The sequence below is a fragment of the Phycodurus eques genome, chromosome 15 (assembly GCF_024500275.1).
Source record: "Phycodurus eques isolate BA_2022a chromosome 15, UOR_Pequ_1.1, whole genome shotgun sequence".
NCBI classification, from domain to species: Eukaryota; Metazoa; Chordata; class Actinopteri; order Syngnathiformes; family Syngnathidae; genus Phycodurus; species Phycodurus eques.
This window is the reverse complement of record NC_084539.1, coordinates 24,040,788-24,063,833: the sequence shown is the minus strand read 5'-3', so window position 1 is coordinate 24,063,833 and position 23,046 is coordinate 24,040,788. Positions and strand designations below refer to the sequence as shown.

General features: G+C 43.4%; 2 protein-coding genes across 12 annotated transcripts in view; both read left to right on the top strand.

Annotated features, from left to right (window-relative positions):
* The window catches only part of scarb1 (scavenger receptor class B, member 1), a 37,967-nt gene extending 16,111 nt beyond the window's left edge, over positions 1-21,856 (top strand). The window contains exons 6-13 of one of the 2 annotated variants that reach the window (XM_061697655.1): positions 1,271-1,386; positions 1,633-1,799; positions 3,556-3,674; positions 8,880-8,953; positions 9,077-9,132; positions 11,448-11,596; positions 16,347-16,410; positions 21,072-21,856. In XM_061697655.1, coding sequence (XP_061553639.1) covers positions 1,271-1,386; positions 1,633-1,799; positions 3,556-3,674; positions 8,880-8,953; positions 9,077-9,132; positions 11,448-11,596; positions 16,347-16,410; positions 21,072-21,079 — 753 coding nt within the window. In that variant the 3' untranslated portion in view covers positions 21,080-21,856. Of the gene's footprint in view, positions 1-1,270; positions 1,387-1,632; positions 1,800-3,555; positions 3,675-8,879; positions 8,954-9,076; positions 9,860-11,447; positions 11,597-16,346; positions 16,411-21,071 lie in introns of those variants that run through there. The other variant, XM_061697654.1, reaches the window with a different exon arrangement.
* The window catches only part of slc4a5b (solute carrier family 4 member 5b), a 73,161-nt gene continuing 66,463 nt past the window's right edge, over positions 16,349-23,046 (top strand). For all 10 annotated transcript variants that reach the window (XR_009769868.1, XM_061697646.1, XM_061697642.1 and 7 more), the window contains exon 1: positions 16,349-16,410. The gene's annotated coding sequence lies outside the window, so the exon portion shown is untranslated. The remainder of the gene's footprint in view (positions 16,411-23,046) is intronic.

Below are 23,046 nucleotides of genomic sequence, written 5' to 3'. Positions count from 1 at the left end.
GTGCCCTGCGATTGGCTGGCAACCGGTTCAGGTTGTACTCCGCCTCCTGCCCGATGATAGCTGGGATAGGGTCCAGCACTCCCGTGTCCCTTGTGAGGATAAGTGGCTCAGAAAATGGATGGATGGATATTTTATGTGTATAACTTGCTTAGGCCTGGTTCACACAAGGATTTTTCATATCTTAAAAGATGATTTATCTGTGACTCACAAAGATAAAAAATAAGAGACTTAGCGTTTCGGTCGTATTTTGTGTGGTGTGCCTCAATAATCTCGACGACACCCCCCATCAAGATTCTCTTCTGCCGCAGAACTCGCAATCTCGCGAGATCACACGTGATCCCACAAAAACGAAGACTGGCAGACACCTCTGGGTGTACTCTGGAAACTACTTTTGCCGTGTGGGGAGGGAAGCCACTTTTAGACAAAAATCACATCGCGTAGGACATGTTTGTTTAGATTTGCGAGAGGTCTGCTTTCCTCACACACACAAAGACTTTTGGTTGTCAATATTGAATGCGTTCCATATATAAGATTGTCGGCCCCAACCCGCTGGGGACCCGATTGTCTGGACAGATCCACTCTTAACACATCTCAGACCACACGATCATCTTAGAAGACAAGATTGTCTGGCGTGTGACGTTCTTAGTCGGGAACGGGCAAAATCGGGACAAAAACAGCCCGATTGTCTTCAGTCGCGGGTGCGCTCTACTCAAACTGCCCAAGTAAAACTTGATAAATATGACGAATATACACGTCCCACCTATCTATTCATGCTAAGACGTGTTGGTTTGGTTGTAACAGGTTTTGCTCTGACCGACCAGGCCGAGCAAGCAATTTCATTTTAAGTAAAAAAATCACTTATACTGCAGGAGAACAAGATTTGAAAATTGGAGTGGTTTTGAAACGGTGTATTTTATAAAGCGCGGTAGACGTCGAAAGCGGCAACCGGCCCGCGCCTTGCAGCAACACATGTAAACCGACAATTATATCACAGGCGTATTCTTTATCCTCTGTGAAAAACACTAATATTACTGCAGCTAATTGGGACAGTTGTGAAAACCTTCTTCGTGTGTCTTTCTGTATTGTCCTTCCCCCTGGTGGCCAAGGCACACACAGCAGAATGAGCCCAATTTGTGTCTGGAATGGATTCGTGGCGTCCCCTTTTTTTTTCTGGGGGGGTTCATGTTCAATGTCATCCCTCGGTTTCACGTGATCACAAAGCGTCGTGACGTCGTCTCTTTGCAAACGGCATCATTTGTTTGTGTTTCAGTTGGACTACTGGCGGACGCCTCAGTGCAACATGATCAATGGCACGGCGGGCCAGATGTGGCCCCCCTTCCTTACCCCGCGCTCAACGCTGCCCTTCTACAGTCCCGACGCTTGCAGGTTCGCAAGCACACGCCGCCGCGCCCGACGCACCTCACCCTCTTCTTCGTCGTCTTCTTGTGCTTCTTCTTCGTCGTCTTTTCTTCTTCGTATTCTTCATTCATCTTCTGCTTCATCTTGATTGTCTCCGTCTTCTTTGCCTGCTTCATTCGTCTTTTTCTATGTCATCTTCATTCTTTGCCTTCTGTTTCTTCTCTTTCTCCTTCTTCGTCTCCTTCATTTTCTTCTTGGTTTTGTGGGCGGCAGGTCCATGGAGCTGGTGTACCAGCGCCCGGGCAGCATGAAGGGCATCCCCTTGTACCGCTACGTGGCACCCAAGACGCTGTTCGCCAATGGCAGCGACTACGCCCCCAATGAGGGATTCTGTCCGTGCCGCCAGTCCGGTCTGCTCAACGTCAGTAGCTGCCGTCAGAGTCAGTAACGGGCGCCGCACGCGTGGATTTGCTTTTTGTATCTTTTGTCACATCCAAGATGCCGTCGCTTGAGCTACGTGGAAAAAAATGGCACAGTTAAGGTAGCGGGAAGTGTTAGGGGAATCAGGAATTACCATGTCCGCAATCATTCATCATTCCCGCCTCCCAAATCACTACAAAGGGATTTTTAGTGGAGGTTTTAGGGTGCGATCTCGGTCCAATCTTGTCACGTTGCTACTCTAATGATCTCAAATGTGGGCAAGTGGAGCCACAGCGGCCGTTTATTGAACAGGACAAATAGTCAAACAGTCAAATACAAAGTGAGAACACTAAGAAAGAGCTGCTGTTAGCCACAACTCACACCCGGATGCTCACCCGCATACGAACCGCCCAAGCAGACTCTAGCTCTTGATGTCACTCACTAGGCCACGCCCCTTATAGGCACGCACACAAATACTACACGTACAGTAAGGACACTTTATAAAGCCAGTTTATTTGTTTACATTCTCTGATATTTTACTGGGGTTTAAACAGTCAAATTAAAAACTCATTAAAATTGTGTTTGTGGGGCTGGAATGACTGCGATTGGCTGGCAACCAGTTCAGGGTGTAGCCCGCCTCCTGCCCGATGATAGCTGGGATAGGTTCCAGCACTCCCGCGACCCGCGTGAGGATAAGCGGCTCAGAAAATGGATGGATGGATGGATGGAAGGGGCTGGAATGAATTACCAGCATTTCAATTTGTTTTTTTTTCTTTTTTTCCCCCTCTTTTTTCCTTTTCTTTTTTTTCCTTTCTATTTTTTTTATTTTTCATCAGCTTTTCATTTCATTTAAATGGGCAAACTTAATTTGACGTCCGAGTAAATTGAGTTACAAGCCTTGTCCCGCAATTAGTTAAACTCCTAATTTAAAAAGCGATGATCAACTTGAGTTCCCTCTAAAATTGAACGAGACGAGTGGAATTTGTTTTGCATGTGACAAGGACAGGCTCCCGTGGACAGTAATCACGCCGAACATCCCCGAAGACACGGCAGCCGTTTTTTAGCTGACGTAAAAACGCTGGTCATTGATGCACCTTTGACCCTAGGTGTGTGCGTCCAAGGTGGCCTCGTCTCAGTTCCACATGAGAAAAGGCCGTGCTAGAGCTGCATAACACGGACCAGGATGGTCTTGCCGTTTGGAATTGGTGATCATTTCAGAAGCTCGTTTCTTAACGATTGCGTTTACATCACGACGATTAAAAATTATTAACAATCAATCTTTTGATAATCCATTCATCGTTTCGAGACCTTGTTTAATGTAAAATTGTCCAAATCCTCGGAATTTCAGCGTCTCAATAGTGAATATTCTCCGATTTCTGCCGTCCTCCATGTTTGCAGACTGATTATCTTTGTATTGAATCAAAATAAGAACTTTCCAAACAACTGCTTTTAATTTGGAAAACAACGATCAACATTTCTGCCCATTTTCTGACGGATTACGCCCCAAACAGGAACTGAATCGTCAATTTGGAATAGTGTCCTGTTTTTGAATAGAGGGCACAGAAATTCAAAACTTTAATTCGATCCATCAATTAATTGAAAAAAATGGACAGCTTAATCAATTATTAAAACAAGAGGGTTAACCCTAACCCCTATTACAAGAGAAAAAGAAGCAGAAGAAAATTAATGGTACTTTTGTACCATTAATTTTTTTTAAGGCTACATCCGTACGTAGAGCGCCCGCCGCCATCTTGATGTGTTTTTCTTTTTCTTCAGATTCTCCCGTCTTCATTTCGCACCCTCACTTCTTCAACGCTGACCCCGTCCTGCTGGACTTTGTGCACGGACTCCATCCAAATGAGGACCAGCACGGACTCTTCATAGACATCCACCCTGTGAGCACACACACACACACACACACACACACACACACACACACACACACGTGCGTGCACATACATAGGGTGACAGTTGAATTTTGATAAGATTTTATAAGATAAAGCGTTTGTTTTATGGCACTGGGTGAAAATGTGTCAGGAGATAAATTGTCGATGTTGTGCGTCAACATGCAGACTTTGCGTTTTGTGTCAGGGTCACTTTTTTTTTTTTTAAATCATTAGGTAAACAGACTGCTGGTCAAAGTTCATGTCAGGAATCAGGAATTGTTTCTTTGCCATGTTATGGTGTACATAATAGGAATTTTTTAGACAATGTGAGGGTTGTGTAAGTACATGCGTATGTGTTTGGTTACATGAATATGGTGCATATGTTCCCCTGCCTGGGTCCCCCGCAGGATGGGCTCGCTGGCTTGGCCCCCACACCCTGTGGGCGGAGTGGGCCGGGCACACCCTTCCTCGATGTGCCGGCTCAGCGACTCCGTACTCCGGTTGACTAACGTGCACGTGGTATGGTGTTCACTCACTAATAAGTTCCATAGACACGCTGCAGGCTTGAATTGCTTGTGCTGGAACAACTAACAATAACACAGGTTGGATTAAGATAACTCACAGTTTCTTACAGGTGTTTAGACGCTATAAAAGCATCCCACCGCACCACTCGTCAGTAGCGCTGCCTTGCTCATTTCCCACATCCTGTCCCGTCCTCTCTCATCTTGTTCTCTTGGTTAGTTGTTGCGCGTCCTCACAGGGTCCCCCCGTCCACAAATAAGAACACGATTTGACTGATGCAACGTTACTTGTGCTCAAATATCTAGACCAGGGGTGCTCAATGCGTCGATTGCGATCGACCAATCGACCGCAAAGGTAGTATTGGTAGATCGCGTGACATTAAAAGAAAAAAGACATCAGCCTATCATCCATCCCGTCCGTCGCTTCATTGATATACAAATATAATTGTTGACATCAGAATTTTTCTGACACTTGGGTCACGCACATGCGCAAACAACGGCGCGAAAAGGTAACTGCAGATGCGCAAACAACAGCGCTGTGTCAAAACTAACAAGCTAGTCAGTGAGTTACCTCCAATTTTTATCTCTCGGTGTTTTCTCTTAAACTTAAGAACGGGTATAAAAATGAGTGGGGAAGCTGGACCAAGTAAGAAGACAAAAACTTACCACTTTCATACGGAATGGGAGGAGGAGTATTTTTTTCACAATGAAATTTTCGAAATGGGTATGCCTCATCTGCATTACCAAAGAAGGTAAATGTGGAGCGGCATTTTAGGACTGAATGGAAAATACGACACTGTCCCAGTTGTCCGGACAGCAGTTATTTTTCACACAACATACTTCAAAAGCGAAAGCCGCCCCCGAAGCATCGTTCCGGGTGAGTCACGTCATCGTTAAGAACAAGAAGTCCTTCAAAGAAGGAGAAATGGTAAAAGAGGCAATCGTTGAAGCAGCTGACGCATTGTTCCGGGACTTTAAAAATAAGGCAGAAATATTATCTTCGATCAAAGCTCTCCAGCTGTCAAGAAGTACAGTTAACACGGCGTTGTGAAGCCATGGCTGAGGATTTAACCCAGCAAATGTGGAAGAACATCGGAGATTGTGAGTGTTTCTCACTGCAGTTGGATGAAGCTACGGACACACCCCAGATGTACATTTTCATTCGTATGGTGTTTAGTGATATCACTGCAAAAGATGAGCTACTAACAGTACTGCCCATGAAAGAACAGACGCGAGGATAGGACATATTGCAGTTGTTCAAAAACTTTATTGAGAAAACCCAGCTCCCGGTGTACAAGTTGGTCGATCACCACGGATGGAGCACCCGCAATGGTTGGCCGCGTGAATGGATTTATTTATTTATATTGAGTGCAGGCAGGACGATGCTTTACCACTGAATTCCTGATTTCCTGAATTACCATTGCAAAATCGACCAACACGCGTTATGCGCTAAAATGCTCAACATGAAAGAGATCATGGACGTGGCAACGAAGATCGCCTGTTGTATTCGAGCCAGAACTCTTCAGACAGTTATTCCGTGCACATCTGGAGATGGCTGAGTGCGACCGCTCTGAGTTGTTGCTACACACTGATGTGAGATGGCTTAGTCGAGGGAAATTCCTGCAAAGATTTCGAGAGCTCTGTCAGGAGATGGAGTTTTTCTGTGTTGCTGGACATGCAGAATACAAGCTACTGAATGACGGTCAGTGGCTTTAATACTTGGCATTTTTAACCAATCTGAAAAAAAAAAAAAAACAGTGATCAAATATGATCAGCTCAGTTAACGCTTTCAACCAAAAGAGGCAACAGCTCTCCTCCAAGGGAAGGCCTGTGTGCAACTTGACAGTGCACAGAGCTGATTGACAATTGTCTGTCAGAGTTTGACAAACGCTTTCAAGACTTTTCTTTGCTCGAGCCAGTCGCTACATTCATGTGCTATCCTTTTCGAGAAGATGCTGAGGTTGATTCAGTCGCATCAAAAATTGCAACACTGTTTCGCTTGAACTCTTCTGGAGTGGAAGATGAGATTTTGACACTACGAGCCGACATTGAGCTGAAGTACAGAGCTCATGGACAGTTTTGGAACTTACTCACAGAGCTAAATTACCCCAACATGAGAAAATGTGCTACCTTTTTGACTGCATTATTCGACTCCACTTATTTATGTGAGTCAGCCTTTTCCCAAGTGAAGATCATTAAGTCCAAGTACCGTTCCACCCTAACTGATGAACATTTGGAAGTGTGCTTGAGGCTGACTGTCAGCAGCTACTGTCCAGATTATGCATCCCTGGCGGATTCACTTCAGTGCAAGTCATCGGAGTAAACTCGGGTCATGACAAAAAACTTACATTGTGAATTGTGTTGTGTTGTGCAAGATTGGCTCTTGCGGTGATGCAAGTTACATCAACATACATTGGTGCTGAGCTGTGTCGGTGGCCCAGAATTTTAGCTCACTGGTAGCGCTCTCAAACCGGAGACATGGTCGCGGCCCCCACACCCCCCAAAAAAAGTTAGATCGTGGGAGGTTGGCTTCATGAAAAGTAGATCTTGGGGCAAAAAAGTTTGGGCACCACTGATCTAGACTGTCATAACTATTGTTCAGCTGTGGTTCGCACCCGTATTCCCCTTGTCCGTCCCTCTCTCGGTCCCCTAAAGCCTTTTTCTGTCCAGCTGTATTTTCGATAAACATCAGAATAATTAAAACATTAAAAAACAGGTAGAGGGAGTATTTCAAACTCGCCTGTTGCACAGCAAAACTGTTCCACCACAAAAGGCATATACAGATCCACCATTCGGCATGTCCATGCAGCTGAACAGGACAGATTATTTAAAAAAAAATATATGGTGCAGACAAAACCGGATGGTGAAAACCACAACCAGTGAGCACCTTTCTACAGACACGTCAACTTCAACACAGTAAGCTGAGCTGCTGTCAGCATGTCACACTTGTAAGCTTCCTGGTGCCTTGTTGGAGACACGCACACACAATGATTATTGCTCTGTGTGTTGCAGATAACGTAATTGGATAATAGGTTTACAGCCCCATTAAACCTTGACGACTTCAATGAAACGTTGATCATTAAAATAAAATATTTTTCCCTCATGATGATGAAGTGTCAGAACTTGGCCTTAATTGACCCTATTCTATTGTTTTTAAGTTACATTGGAACATTTCTGAGAGACCTTGTAAAATGAATTCTGAGATTTGTTTCTGAATCCATTCTACTGGAAATGTGCAAAGACTGACAACTATGTTGTGCTGAATTGTGGAGATCTCGCATTGAACTGTTTTTGACCATTTGAGTTTTCCAGTTTTTCCTCTTAAGTTTGTGTGTGTGTGTGTGTGTGTGTGTGGGGGGGGGGGGGGGGGGGGGGGGGGTGACTTTGGTAAAACAGTGCCCAGTGCTGCACTTGGGATTCCAGGCATGAGTAGGCCTTCCCCCACTACGTAAAACCTGAGGAGCTCTGTTCGGATCAGTGGCTATCTGGCGCAATTGCTATACACTTAGCTTTTATTACGTGGGCCATTTCTACCAGTTCAGCGTTAGCCAGCTAGGTATGTCTACACCCCAAAACTTCATCTTCCCTGATGCCCCAATTTACAGAACACCTCTGTGTCCACCGTGTCCAAGAGCGGGGAGGACGTATCAAATTTTCACCCGCTTCAAACCTGATTTCATATGCAGGGTTTACAACCGAACTGGCTTACAGACAATTCAATATTTTTTACCGGGAAAAGGGTTTCGGTTTACACACTGTTTTCGGTTTACAAATGTCTTGGCCTGGCCGCGGAAGCCCCAGAACATTGTGCGTTTTCTCGCGCTGCATAAACATCCTTGGCTCTGGGTATAATCACGATTATTCCTCATTTGGGAAAAATCTTTAAGAATAAATGATACATTTATTTTGTTATTATATATCCCAAAAAAATTCTACTTTACCAATTGAATAAAGTTTACAAACTGCAATCATGAATTGCATGGAAGCAAATACAGTTCATGCATAAAAAGCAATAACATTAGGCTGCAAGCACCAAGTTTTCATTTGAAAATCCCCGTCGTTAATATAGTGAATTGTCAAGGATGATGCGTCTCCATTGTTCTTCTTGAGCATTGGTCAGTCGTGTATGGACGCAAACTTTTTTTGAACAAAAAACGTTAGATTTTTAAACAAAACCTTTTCCCCATAGAGAGTAATGGATTATTCCAGTCCTGCTGTTTCTTATGGGGAAGTAAAGTCACACGTCATGTTTTTCAAGATGGCCATTCGAGCGGTTGGCCTAGTTGCTAAAAATACGGCGGCTAAATTGTTGTCAAAACCACGTGTGCTTTTGTAAACAAGTGCCTCTCATTTTGCTGCTATATTGTGCGCATCAGCAAGGACGTACTTTGGACTGTGTTATGTTTGTTTGTTTGTTTGTTTAGTTTTTTAATCGTCCTGAGCGTTAAACTCTAGCGCGAATGCTATTGCCAGTGTTAGCCGACGTGTTTAGCAGCTCGCGCTGAATGTGATGGCGAGTGAAACGTGTGCGATCGGCCGTCAAAACAGGAAATGGTAATCATGCGCCAGTGCCGGGCTTCCTGTCTCAAGATTCTGCGGGGATGCGGTCGCCCGATGAAAGCCAGCTTTTGTGTGCGTCTCATGTGCGTCATTAACGCTTCGCCTTGACGCTCATGTGCTTTTGTGTTTTCAGCAAACGGGCGTCCCGCTCAACGTGTCCATCCGCCTCCAGCTCAACCTCTACATCAAGCGAGTGTCAGGAATTACGTATGTGCGACCATTCCGCTGTTCCCTAAGCTCTTCTGTCCGCCGCCGACTTCAAATACTTCCTGTTTGCGACCTTAGCGCCTAACGCCCGCATTCTTCTTCTTCTTCTTCTACTTGTGGCAGCGAGACGGGAAAGATCCCCGAGACCATCATGCCCATGATCTGGTTTGAGGAGGTGAGTGGGCCACCACAGGAAGTACTTCCCGACTTCCTGTCACCACAGGAAGTGCTTCCTTACTTCGTGTTCGCACGTTTCATACAAGTCGGCTGTGTTGGGAATCGTTCACTTGTCGCCTGCTCCCTGATCGCCATACAGTCGAAATTACAGCTATAAAATGTATTCTTTTGAAATGTTTGGGTAAATGATAACCTTTTTCCATTGACTGCGCTCCATAGGTACGTTGGTAAAGGTAAAAAGAAAATAGTTTTTCAAAATGAAATAAAAAATGTACTCCAACTGTTAGAAAATTAGTGGCTACCGTAATTTCTCATGTATAATGTGTACCCATGTATAATAAGCACCCCCAAAGTTGACCTCAAAATTCTGGAAAACTCATCTACCTAACCCTTCTATTTACAATGCATTTTTACAATGCATGATTTTGCTTCCACCCATATGATCAAAACAAAGTATTATCTGTATTTTGTAAGTTTTTTTTCAAATAATTATTCTGAAGTAAAGCACTTTATTGGAACATGTAATACTTTGTTTTTATTTACTTGCTCTTATTTTGAAATTCACAGCCCTACTTTTATTTAGAAAATGAGAAAACACACAGCTTTTGATCATATGTTTCATTACCCAGGCAGAATTTGTAAGATGGGTACACTTCTTTAAACTGTCGAGCATTTCAGAACAGCATATCATTAAACAAAACATAACCATAAATAAATTAATGATGGTTGATGCTCAGTCATCAGTCGTATTTATTAAAAAAAAAAAGTAATTCTGCCAGGGTATGTAAATTTATGAGCACAACTGTACATATAGGCAGTCATACGTACCCCTGTCATATTGGAATGAAAGTGTAGGGTACACCTTTTTCATAAACTCTAGGTGGCCGTGGTATATTGGAATGAAAGTGTACAGCTTCTTCATAACCTCTAGCTCAGTGATTCCCAACCTTTATTGAGCCAAGGGACATATTTTGCATTTGAAAAATCTCACGGCACACCAACAAACAAGAATGTCACAAAATTTGGATTCACAAGTCAATTATACACTTTCTGCCATCTAATAGAAGCGCATTTATTTGTTCTGTCTGTCTTTATATGCCGCTGGCATAGATAGATGAACAAAGATACATTATTTGTTGTCAATGAATAATATTTTGACCAATTAAGTGAAATTTGATCATTTCCCACGGCACACCAGAAGAGCTCTCACGGCACACTAATGTGCCACGGCACACTGGTTGGGAATCACTGCTCTAGATGGTGGCATACATCTATAAAACATCTATAAAGTTTTTTTCCATTTTCCCCTATACCCATGTATATGTGCACTATTCATTTTTGACAATTTTTTGGGGGGGAAAAAATTTGCATTATACACGAGAAATTACGGTACTTTGTGACATAACATCAGTGCATAAACGAACGGATGTTAGCCAAGCTAGTTAGCTGGTTATGAGCCTTGGTAGCCAGTCTGTCGTACAGCATTTATCTATCCCAGCTTTGATGACTCAGAAAAACAAAAACATCTCATACCGTTGGTGAGAAGTTTTAGCTTTTTTGAAACCATGACTTTTTAAAAGCGCGGTACACCTTGAAAGTGGTAACAGGCCCAAGCCGAGGCGCAGACATGTACGGTGGTCCCTCGCTATTCAGAGGGGTTGAGGACTGGGCTCGACTGGGAATAGCGAAAATCCAGAAATAATTGACCCAGTCATTATCATTATAACTGCCATGAAAACATTTTTTCCTTCTGGAAAAAATAAATAAGTAGGAGATCTGGTAAAAAAAAAAAAAACACAAATAAGCAGGGGATTAAAAAAAAAAAGTACTCTAAGTGGGCGTTCCTGCGAATAACAGGTATGTTCTCAAATAAAATTTGCGAATAGGTGAATTCTGAACCACAAATATGTAAGTGTCCACTGTATAATGACTATTACTGTAGTTTACTTTATTTTGGAGACCTAGGCCTCTTCTCTGCTGTCCAGTACAACTCAGTGCTGCCTGGCAGGTGGTGGCATGAAGTGGTATTAAACTAAAAATACGCAACTCTCTTTGGGACTGGCCCGTATACTGTAAAACTCATCGCCAAAAACGATCACTTAAAAATCTGCAATATAGCGGGGGTTTACTGTATCGCTTTTCTAGTGACCATCCGTTGTTGACTATTTTTCAAGACATTCCAAAAGCAGTAGAAAATGGCCCCAACACTTTATAGTGGATACGAGGGAGGGCTTCCCAACACAGCCCAAGCTGACTTTCATTTGAATGTTTTCGGTGGTGACTGAGAAGACATTTGCGTGACTTCCCGTACTCAGAGCCGGCTACATCGACGGTCCCATCTTGCACACGTTCCACACCAACCTGGTGGTCCTGCCCGCCGTCATGGAGGTCATGCAGTACGGGTTCATCGTGCTCGGACTCGCCACCGTTGTCGTCGCCGCGCTTGTCAGGCACAGACTCAGCAAGGTAGCCGTCCGCACCCTGCGCTTGCCTCTATGCGTGTGTCAGTCAATGTCTGTGTTTGGGTACCACGCCACCCAAAAAAAGGCTACCAGCATCAACCGGTTGTCTTGGCCTATCTCACCACCAGCCTTAAAATGCTAACATTCGCTGTACAACGTCAACGACAGAATGACGTTCACGTTAGTGAAATAGTGTACACAGACTTCCTGGAACGCGAGCCTCGCTCAGTTGTAACGGGAGAGTTGTAGTTGTTCGCGGTGTGGCTAAGGCTACAGGCAAAGCTAAGCTGACACTTTGAAGTAGCTTGAGTGTTGTCGGAAAACCCACAGCTGGCGTATAAATCCATCAATCAATCAGCTGAGGTCATTGAAGGCAGAGCGACATCAGCGGCGTTGGCATGTCTTTTCGGACCACCAGTCGTTTGCCTCAGATCCGGTGTGTGTGTGTGTGTGTGTGTGTGTGTGTGCGTGTGCGTGCGTGCGTGCGTGTGTGCGTGCCTGTGCCAGTGTATATTTGCAGAGCAGTGCTTTTAAGATGAGTGTGTAGTTTGTTCGAGAAGCTTCTCCATCATCAGAATCCTCTTTATTTTGCCAAGTAGGTCAAAAACACACAAGGAATTTTTCTCCGGTAGTTGGAGCCGCTCTAGTACGACAAGAGACAGTCAATTGACAGAGAATGCTTTCGAGACATAAAGGCATGGAGAAAAACAGTCACTGAGCAATAAAAGGTTGCTAGTAATCTGGTAATGCTGGTAGAATTTTTTTATTTTTATTTTTTTTGACAATTGTGCAAAAAGATGCAGAGTTCTCTATCAATGAGAGCAGTTTGAATGACTAATAGAGCAATAGTCCGGTGCAATGACCATTGTGCAAAGGGCGCCGAGACTGCGAGTTAATGGCAAGAGGGAAATCAACTCCTCATGATAATAGTAATCAATATAGTGAATTCACGTTCATCGTGTGGGAGGGGTACTTGTTAGTTTTTTTTAAACACAGTTTTACCCTTTCCACATGCTTTGAGCACATTTTAAACTTATTAAAACACACATTCTCACTCTGGTTAGCATAGTTCTCCAAATAAGAGGTGGCGTGTGCTAGCTTCAAGTAGTTGCCACTCCCAGTTTAAGTTTACTGGAAAATTGACCCATAAAACAAATGAGACTTCAACATTGTATATTATGAACTAGACCTTACACTGCTTTTTATCAGCCTGATCGGTATTGGCCGATAATTAGCATTTTATGCTGATTGGCTTTAATGTCATAATTCGCCGAGCTCTGCCAAAGACATTTACTCCGCGTTGCCATTGTGCTCATCCATCCATCCATCCATCCATTTTCTGAGCCGCTTCTCCTCACTAGGGTCGCGGGCGTGCTGGAGCCCATCCCAGCTGTCATCGGGCAGGAGGCGGGGTACACCCTGAACTGGTTGCCAGCCAATCGCAGGCCATTGTGCTCAGTATATTTGAATCCAAAAGCTCATTTATTTTTAGCCTTATCGCGTATCTTTTGACATAGTACTGTAAATATCTGACGGCCAATAGTGGTTTTAAAAAAAAAAAAAAAAAAAACATCGGCGGTGTGGAACAGACAACATGTCTGAGACAGATAACACGTAATGCCCGGATCAGACTACAAGACAAATTTGCTCTTTCACGATTGCACTGTCAGACTACTGCAATAAAATCTTGTATTCCGATACCACCGCTTTTCCCGTTTTTTTACTATCATTGGGCTTTATCTTGTCAACTCAAATGCGACCGGATACACTCATTACCGTGACGACGACAACAAAAATGTTATGTAGCCAGCTAGCTAGCACTAACGGTTGTACCTAAACATGCCGCCGTTCTGTCGAATCATGCTCTAAAGTTTCGGTGTGGGTGAAGTAATTTTAATTACAGTAAGTTAGCATCCATTATTTCTGTCATGTTGTAATGTTGGTTTGACCTGACTGATTAGAATCCATGATCTGACTCGAGCAGTGATTTCCAACCTTTATGGAGCCAAGGAACATATTTTACAATTTAAAAATCTCACGGCACACCAACAAACAAAAATGTCACAAAAAGTGTATACATTCATTACTGCATGTACTTCCTGCCATCGAATAGAAGACCATTCATTTGTTCTGTCTGTCACTATGCCTCACTGGTATGAATAGAGGAAGAAAGATAGATTAACAGATTAACAAAGCGGCAGGCCCAGACCATGTGTCCCCATCCTGCCTCAAAGTCTGCGCGGACCAGCTCGCTCCAGTCTTCACTCAGATCTTCAATAGATCTCTGGAACTGTGCGAAGTTCCATCCTGTTTCAAACGCTCCACCATCATTCCAGTCCCCAAGAAACCTGCAATCTCAGATCAAAATGACTATAGGCCTGTCGCTTTGACATCTGTGGTCATGAAGTCCTTTGAACGTCTCGTGCTGGACCACCTCAAGAGTGTCACAGGTCCCCTGCTGCAGTTTGCCTACCAAGCGAACAGGTCTGCGGATGATGCAGTCAACATGGGACTGCACTTCATCCTAGAACACCTCGACAGTGCAGGGACCTACGCGAGGATCCTGTTCGTGGACTTCAGCTCAGCCTTCAACACCATCATCCCTGAACTCCTTTCATCCAAGCTTCTCCAGCTCAGCTTCTCACCTGCCATCTGCCAGCTTTCTGACGGGCAGGACACAGCAGGTCAGGCTGGGGGAGGCCACCTCATCCACATGCAGCATCAGCACTGGGGCACCCCAAGGTTGTGTCCTCTCTCCGCTGCTCTTCTCTCTCTACACGAACGACTGCACCTCAGCGCACCCGACTGTCAAACTCCGGAAGTTTGCAGATGACACCACTGTCATCGGCCTCATCAAGAACGGTGACGAGTCTGCATATCGACAGGAAGCGGAGCGGCCGGAGCTGTGGTGCGGCCGACACAACCTGGAGGTGAACACGCTCGAGACTGTAGAGATGATCGTGGACTTCAGGAGGCATCCTTCGCCACAGCTGCCCCTCACGTTGTCCAGCTGCCTTGTGTCAACCGTCGAGACCTTCAAGTTCCTGGGAATTACGGTCTCTCAGGACCTGAAGTGGGCAACCAACATCAACTCAGTCCTCAAAAAGGCCCAGCAGAGGATGTACTTCCTGCGGCTTCTGAGAAAGCACGGCCAGCCACGGGAGCTGCTAAGACAGTTCTACACAGCGGTCATCGAATCAGTCCAGTGTTCTTCCATCACAGTCTGGTTTGGTACTGCTACAAAAACGGACAAACTCCAACTGCAACGGACAATCAAAACTGCTGGAAGGATTGTCGGTACCCCCCTACCGACCAAAATCCTCTCGGACCCTCCGCACCCCGGTCACCGGCTCTTCCGGCGCCGTCCATTACAACATGGTGGCAATATTTTGACTCGAGTTCGTTGTCACATTTCTGTGGGGCCAATTATGTATTACTCGTGCACTCACTGTAGTTGTCTCGCCACGCTGCACTATTTGCATATACTGGACACTCATGCCAGAGTAGCATCTGCTCCATTTGCACACTGATTGAGGAGTATCTGTAACATTTGCACAACCAACATTGTACCAGATTATCGCACTACTCGTCACTTTAAACCGCATACACTCCTTGAAGTCTCAGCGCCCTTTGCACAATGGTCATTGCACCGGACTATTGCAATATTAGTCATTCGAACTGCTCTAAGTGCTAGAGGACTCTGCATCTTTTTGCACAATTGTCAAAAAAAAAAAAAAATAATAATAATGTCCCGGCATTACCAGATAACTAGCAACCCTTTACTGCTCAGTGACTGTTTTGTTTTTTTGTCAATGTCTTTCTGTCTCCAAAGTGTTCTGTAAATTGACTGTCTGTTGTCGTACTAGAGCGGCTCCAACTCCCGGAGACAAATTCCTTGTGTGTTTTTGGACATACTTGGCAAATAAAGATGATTCTGATTCTGACATTATTTATTGCAAATATAATTTTTTGAGCAATTAAGTGCACAAGTATATACAGTAAATGAACAGGTCGTTTAAATAGACACATTGCTCCATCTTGTGATCGGTTATCGTTTTTTTAAACTCGCTGATCGGCGAGTTGTAAAGCCTATTAAAAACCACAATGGTCAACCAAACCGTATCATTTCATCCAACAAAACCCCACTACCTTGCTTACATGAGCTAAGATGTTGGGGTAATTCTAACCTTCAAATGACTGCATGGAAGCAACCTATACAAACAGAGCACACGACAAAACTCACAGGCGTACAGTATATTCTCTCTGCTCTGTGGGAACGATTAATATTAATGAAGTTTAGTTGGTTAGTTGACCTCTGCGTCTTCTTCTTTGCTGCTAATTACGTTGCATCTCTTCCAGTCAAGCTCAGTGCTGCCTGGCATGTTGGAGCACAACGTGGTACTACACTGAAGGCACGCAACACAAAATTTGGACTTGCCTGTAGTGTGCACTGTAAAACCCGTTAAAAAAAAAAAAAGATCGCTTAAAAACCAGCAGTGTCGCGAGGCCGCGTAGGATGAATCGTGATAAAGCGGAAAAACTGATAAAACTGTGTAATCCTCACTAATCAGCCCACTAAACACATCAGCTGCCCAAAGACATCCAGTCCCCGCCCTCCATGTTTGACCCATAACACCATTCATCCATCCTTTAATTCATTAATAATCAATTGAGTAACGAGTGTGCATGACGGCCTGCCGCACCTCCTGTTGTGATATTTTCTTCATGTCTGAGAAGCTGTGCTCATCTTCTAGGCGTCCTATAATGAGCCCGCTCGTGGCCACGCCGCCCCGGAGAAATGCGTGCCGGCTAAAGCAGGTGGGTGCGCGCACACACACACGCAGACGTATTAGAATGTTACACAGTGGTGAGCGGTCAGGGACAGCAAGCAAGCTATATTTGCAACCTCAATTCAAATATTTGTTCCATGCAATTGTTTTCATTTATTCCCAATTGTGTGGATGTTAGATTTTCTGTCCAATCAGATTTCAGTTTGTGTGTGTTGCCAAGTCAACGTAACCTGCCCGTGGCCTTCAAATCTGTTCTACTGGCCCACAGGCCATCTAGCAAATGAGCTTTGGACACTTTCGAGAAGCAATCACATTTCAAATTGGTGAACCAGCTATCTGCAACGGCTGCAAAGTACACGGACCATTTGTTTTTCCTTCTTCCTTCTGATGTAGGAGAACAAAAAATGGGAAATGACCCTGCAGTATATTATTATTATTTTTTTTATGTATGTAAACAAAAACTGGAAGTGAGTAGTCTCCTATTTTTTTTATCTCCATTGTCAAGTTGGCATAGCCGTCTAAAGAAATTTTTAGAATTCCCGGAGAACGGCGGCTTCGAAATAGATACACAAGCTAATGATATCAACAGTGGGGAGCCATAGATATGAACACGAAATACGCCAGAGCCCGGCTAACAGACATGCCTACGTGGCGGCCATGTTTGACATGTCGTCGTTCCAGGCTGCGACCAAATTGGTCGCGTACGTGACCTTTTTTTCCAGCTTGTGCGATTTAAAAACTTCCTCTTGTTGCACTTGGCAAATGCATATTTTAATGGCTGTAAGTCGCCTTTTTTTCCACTGCAATCTCCTCTTCTTGCACGCTCCCTGAGAGAGCGAGAAAGATACAACAACTGCAACATAATTAACTTCTTCTTCCGGAGAGGACACACGCTATTATCACAGCACCGTCGCGTACACTCGCACCACATATGAGCAGTGACCACCACATACCTATAGTGTTGCTGGCCCGCTACTTATTCCTTTTCAATGACAAGTGTGAACCGTCAACTTCGAATTTGTAAGATGTGTACAATTCTTTAGTATGCTCTAATATCATTATATCAGTGGCATTAAAAAAAAACCATCAACACTACTACCATTTATCGAAGTTTTTGGGAAAATATATCGTTCTAAAAGATTTGCTATTGTAGCAGCCCTAAACACACAATATATTAAGGGGGTGCAACAGATTGCAAAAATCGATCGCATCGCTCGCCCCCGAGTTACATCGACGAGCTTTAACGAGCCCGACTTGTTCACAATGAAGAACACTGACGAGCTTTAACGAGCCCGACTTGTTCACAATGAAGATTTTGTTTAGGAAACATCCAGAAACTTGAGCACTTTGCAAGCGATAATAAATCCAGAGAAGGTGAACAGACGTGTTTTCATTGGCGGGGACGAGCCGCTTCCTGTCTGCAAATGTGACGGAAATGAAGACAAAACAAGAGCAGATGTGCTCATGCGGAGCACGTCTGGAATTGTTCCCAGGAATGTGTTGCGAAATTCAACACCCAACGCCACGGACATTTGGTTGGCGTGTCCGTCGTGCTGAGACCCACAAAAAAGTCTCAAGAAGCCATGCTTGAAAACACACAGGAAGTCGGCCATTTTGTTTTGAAGTGACCCTTTTTCCATATTTCCACGCATCCCATAAAGACGGACGAACTCCTACAGATTTTATCCATATGCGACCACATTTGAAGCACGTATGCTGGACAGATGCTAATTACCAAGAATTTGAGTTATGGTGTGGGCGACTCATGCTAGCAAATAAGCAATAAGTCAACGCTACAAGGTCAGTAGAAGACCAAATTTGGACTTAACAAATATGAAATGTGGTAGACATGACCGAAAAGACACGGAAGTATGCCATTGTGGTGGATAAAAAGACTTCTGATATAGCATACTTGAAATAAATGCTTGAAGACAGTTACTAAGCAGTTTATTATCTTTGCAAAGAGGTCGTACAGTTCCACATTTGGAAGGTACGCAAATGATCCGATCAATACACAAACTACGGACAGACACAATCAGGTGGTCAAAGAAAAATAAAAGTTGCCTCAGATTCCTCTGGTGGAAATGCACGGTCGGCTTCACACCTTCACCTTTCGCGATTGTTCTTGAACAGGCAGACTGCACTCACTGCATGTGTGTTCTCATTAAACCAACTGTTCCCATTCGCTATTAAAGAATATGAATCATCTTTATTTGCCAAGTATGTCAAAAACACACAAGGGATTTGTCTCCAGTAGTTGGAGGCGCTCTAGTACGACAACAGACAGCCAGTTGACAGAAAATACTTTTGAGACATGAAAACATAAAAGCACAGCATGGAGAGTCACTGAGCAATGAGAGGTTACCGGTAATGTTGATACAATTTATTTACATTTTTTTTTTTTACTATTGTGCCAATTATGCCGAGTCCACCAGCAATTTAGAGCAGTTTGAAATGACGAGAGCGATAATCTGGTACAGTGACCATTGTGCAAATGGTGCAGAACCTTCAAGAAATTTAAGCGGTTTAAAGTGACTAGTAGTGCGCTAATCTGGAACAGTGTCAGTTGTGCAAATGGTGCAGATACTTAACAAGGTCAACAACAGAAATGCAAATGCAGAGGGGCAAGACTACTACAGTGAGTGCACAAATAATGTATAATTGGCCCGACAGAGATGTGACAACAATCTCAAGACAAAATTGGCAGCATGTCACAATGGAATTGTTAGTTAACTGCTGAAGAAGTTAACGACAAGAGGAAAGGAGCTGTTGGAATGTCTGCTAGTCTGCTAGTTAGCTACAAAACACTAAAACCGGTTGTACAATATCATACAGAATTTTCTATTACAGTCGTCCCTCATCGTTCCAAAGCACCCCTGCAATAGACGAAATCGGTGAAGTATAGACCAAGTATTTATACATATTTCAAAGCTTCATACATACACTGTATTACCAACAATCAATATATGCATGTGCGTTACAGGTATTGTTTTTGTTCACTTGAAGTCGTCATCCTCACGTTCTACGCTATAGTTACTGTGATGTTCAATGTGTATCTAACTCTCAAAGCCAGGCCTGGCCTGTTGAGTGATTTACGAATAAGAAGGTATGGTTGGCTGGCTATTTTTTGGCTTTAGCGTTAGCCACTGTGTATGCAGAATGATGGCGTCAGTTGAGGCCGTCAGGAAGAATAGAGGAAGTTTGCCGTATTTTGTTACCATTTTTTATTTATTTTTTCCCAGTAAAGTGATTGAAAGAGCACCAGTGGCTGTTTCTATCCTCCCTCTAGCCCAACCACCTGTTATGGATTATAATTTGTTGTAACGAGCAGTGGTAGGCTACATTCAATTAGCTAACGATGTTTACTTTATCGTAGATTTGCAGTTGAATAACAAACCACTTTGACTTTGCACTAGGCACATTTCTCTTCAGCCTTTTTTTATGAAGTGTGAAATGATCCCAACTGTGGCCAATTTCTGTCTCTGACAGACTTTTTCCTCCTGGCTTGCGCTTATTGCTTCGTGAGTCTGCAGTCACAGTCTGTGTGGAAAATAACCTCAGCAAAATCCCACAATATATCATATAATCCGCGATATAAGTAGAATAAAACAATCTTTAATGCACTGAACCCGCAAAAAGTGAACCTCGATGTACATAGCGAGCGATAACTACCCAACATTTTAGTGTGAGGCGGCCATTTCCAGAGATTCTTCTTCTGCTATCCACTTTGAAGGCTGCTCGAGGTTCAACTACGTGTCAGTTACACGTTAAGGCTTCTTTGTACTCGTGCGGACAGCGACCGCGGTGACATCACTGCGGCTGTCCCACACGTAGTTTGCCTTAATACTTGAGCGCAGTTTTGAAAATGTACTGCAGTTCACCTCCAAGTCGGGGTGTCGCTACAGCTGGTATTGGCTAGGACACCCCAGAGTAGAGTTTGCTCTGCATGTTTTTGGCCATTTCCGGAAGCCGTTTTTACTTTCCTTTCAGTAACAGGGAACAAAGCGTGGAACTGTGTCTGCTAGAACAAATGGACCTAGATGACCAGAGAATACGTTTAGTTATGCTGCAAAATCGTTCGAGAAGGCGGCGGCGTAGATGGTATGTAGAACCAAGGGGCACGCTAAGTACATCATCACAGCATGTGACAAAAACAGACCAATCACGAGACACGATCTCTGCGACGTTCGACGCACAGCAACAATTTTTGACGTGTGCGCGTCACGCTACGCAGAGGGGCCGCACGGGCCAATTCGTCGGTCACGTGATGCAATGCGGGCGTTGTCAGCCGCACGACCGCGGGAGTATAAAGAGGCCTTTCGTCATACTGTGCTGCAAATATACCATTATTTTCGGAATCGATTGAACTGACTTATTTTTCTGGTTGGGTCTGTAACATCCGTCAGAAAATCGGCAGAAATGTTGATTGCTTTTTAGTAAAAGCTGATGTTTTCAAATTTGATTTCGATGAAATACAAAGATGATCCGTCTCCTTTCATGGAGGACAACAGAAATTGGAGACTATTTACAGTTGACAGGCTGAAATCAGAGGATTTGGACCATTTGAAGTTCAACAATGTCTCTAAACGATTAATCGGTTGTTGATTAATCAGTTAATTGTTGCTCCTCTGGTGCGGTCACGTGACCTTGTGAAAACCTCCTTATTGGCCGCTTTGTCATCTTTGACAGAAAAGTGAAGCTGACGGCGGCGGCTCTTCATCGGACCCTTTCACCTACGAAAGACAACCGCTACCACCAGCCCACACTCACTGACACACGCACATGCAATCCCGCCTCCCAGCATCCTGACGCCCGACCGTGCCTTGTCGCCATAGAAACGTTCATGAAGTCGGCCGCCGACACCCCCCCACACCCCCTGTATCACGATTGGGTGAGGGCTTGTTTTTTAGGCGGAAGTTGAGACCGTCGTCGGCAAGTGTGCGGGGTCACGCCATTTACAGGAAATCTCCCGGACATGCTTGCATGTGAATTTGACTGTTGTTTCTTTTGTAAGAAATGTTCATGTGGATTACTTAGTTTGTGGACGAGTCACAATAAATATGTTGCCATCCCAACACCACGCCCGCGCTTGTGTGTGTGTGTGTGTGTGTGTGTGTTCATAGAATTCTGTTTCTGATGAAGATCAATAAACGTTAAATGTACAGAAGATGTTGGAGTTTGACCTCGTTATCAACACTGACACACACACACACAACTTGTGAATCAAAGTCTGTGTGTTATATCACAAGTAGCAAAATATTTTCCAAAATGTTTCAGTGTTTCATTCTTGTAAACGGCAGTAATGACGTCAGATGTGTTGTCATGTGACCACAGCAGTGCCCTCAAATTTACAAGGTACCGCTGTGGTTCATTCGGCATGATGAAGAAAACACGTTTATTCAAACAAAACAAAAAAATAATAATACAAGTATATGTGTTGTTTAAAGAAACATACAAATATGGATAAAAGGATAATAAAGTAACAATATAGTAATGTGAAAGTAAATCATGTATCTTGTTTTTTTTTTTTAAAAAAACTTCACCACGATAGTTGTTTGCAATGGGCTCCTATTTTTTAAACCAGTAACATCGGTTCCGTGTGTTGCAATTTGACAGGGAGAGGTCATTGTAGTGAAACAAACGGCCTCTAGATGTCGCTAATGTCTCGACAATAGGAAATCGTAGGGACTAATAGGAATACAAAAACAAAGTGCAAATGATTCATAGTTTAATTGATGTCTAAATTTATATCATGTTGTAGTCGTTTTTAGTATAGTTTGAATATACAAATTTATTTTTAAATGTATTATACTCGTACTCACTCAATGGAAAATGCTGTGATATAGTTTGTCCTCATCCTTTCAGATTAGCGAAAATAATGTAAAATGCATCATAATTCTCATTCAAGGGTTTTGTTTTCATTGCCAATATGCTTTATATCCGCAACATACAGAAGAATCCAAATGCAGTTTCTCAATTTTTATATACAGTGACGCACTTTACACACAAGGTAAAGCAAAGCAAATATATTTATATAATTTCATACACAAGGTAATTCAATGTGCTTTACATGATTTAAAAGCATTTAAAAAAAAAGAGGAAAAAAATAAAATAAAACTACAATTAAAACAGCCTACAGTGCAAGAAATATAATTTAAGAGTAGAAATGCTATAAAAAGCATGGGAAAGAAGAAGAGTTTTTAACCTGGTCTTAAAAACATGCACACCTGGGGCTGACGTCACTTCTGTTGGCAATTTATTTGTGTGTAGCATAATAGCTAAATGCTGCTTCACCGTGTTTGGTTTGGATTCTGTGCTCCACTATTTGACCTGAGTGTGTCAATCTCCGAGCCCGACTGGACTTATATTCCATTAGCATTTCATTCATCTATTCAAGACCTAAACCGTTTAGTGATTTATAGACCAGTAGTAGAACTTTAAAATATATTCTAAAGGTGACTGGAAGCCAGTGTAAAGATTTTAGAATTGAAGTAATATGCTCTGACCTCTTTGTTGTGGTCAGAACCCAAGCTGCAGCATTCTGAATGAGTTGCAGCTGTTTAATGCTTTTTTTAGGGAGTCCAGCCAGAAGACCATTACAATAATCAAGTCTACTTGAGATAAAAGCATGGATGAGCTTTTCCTGGTCTGCTTGACACATGCA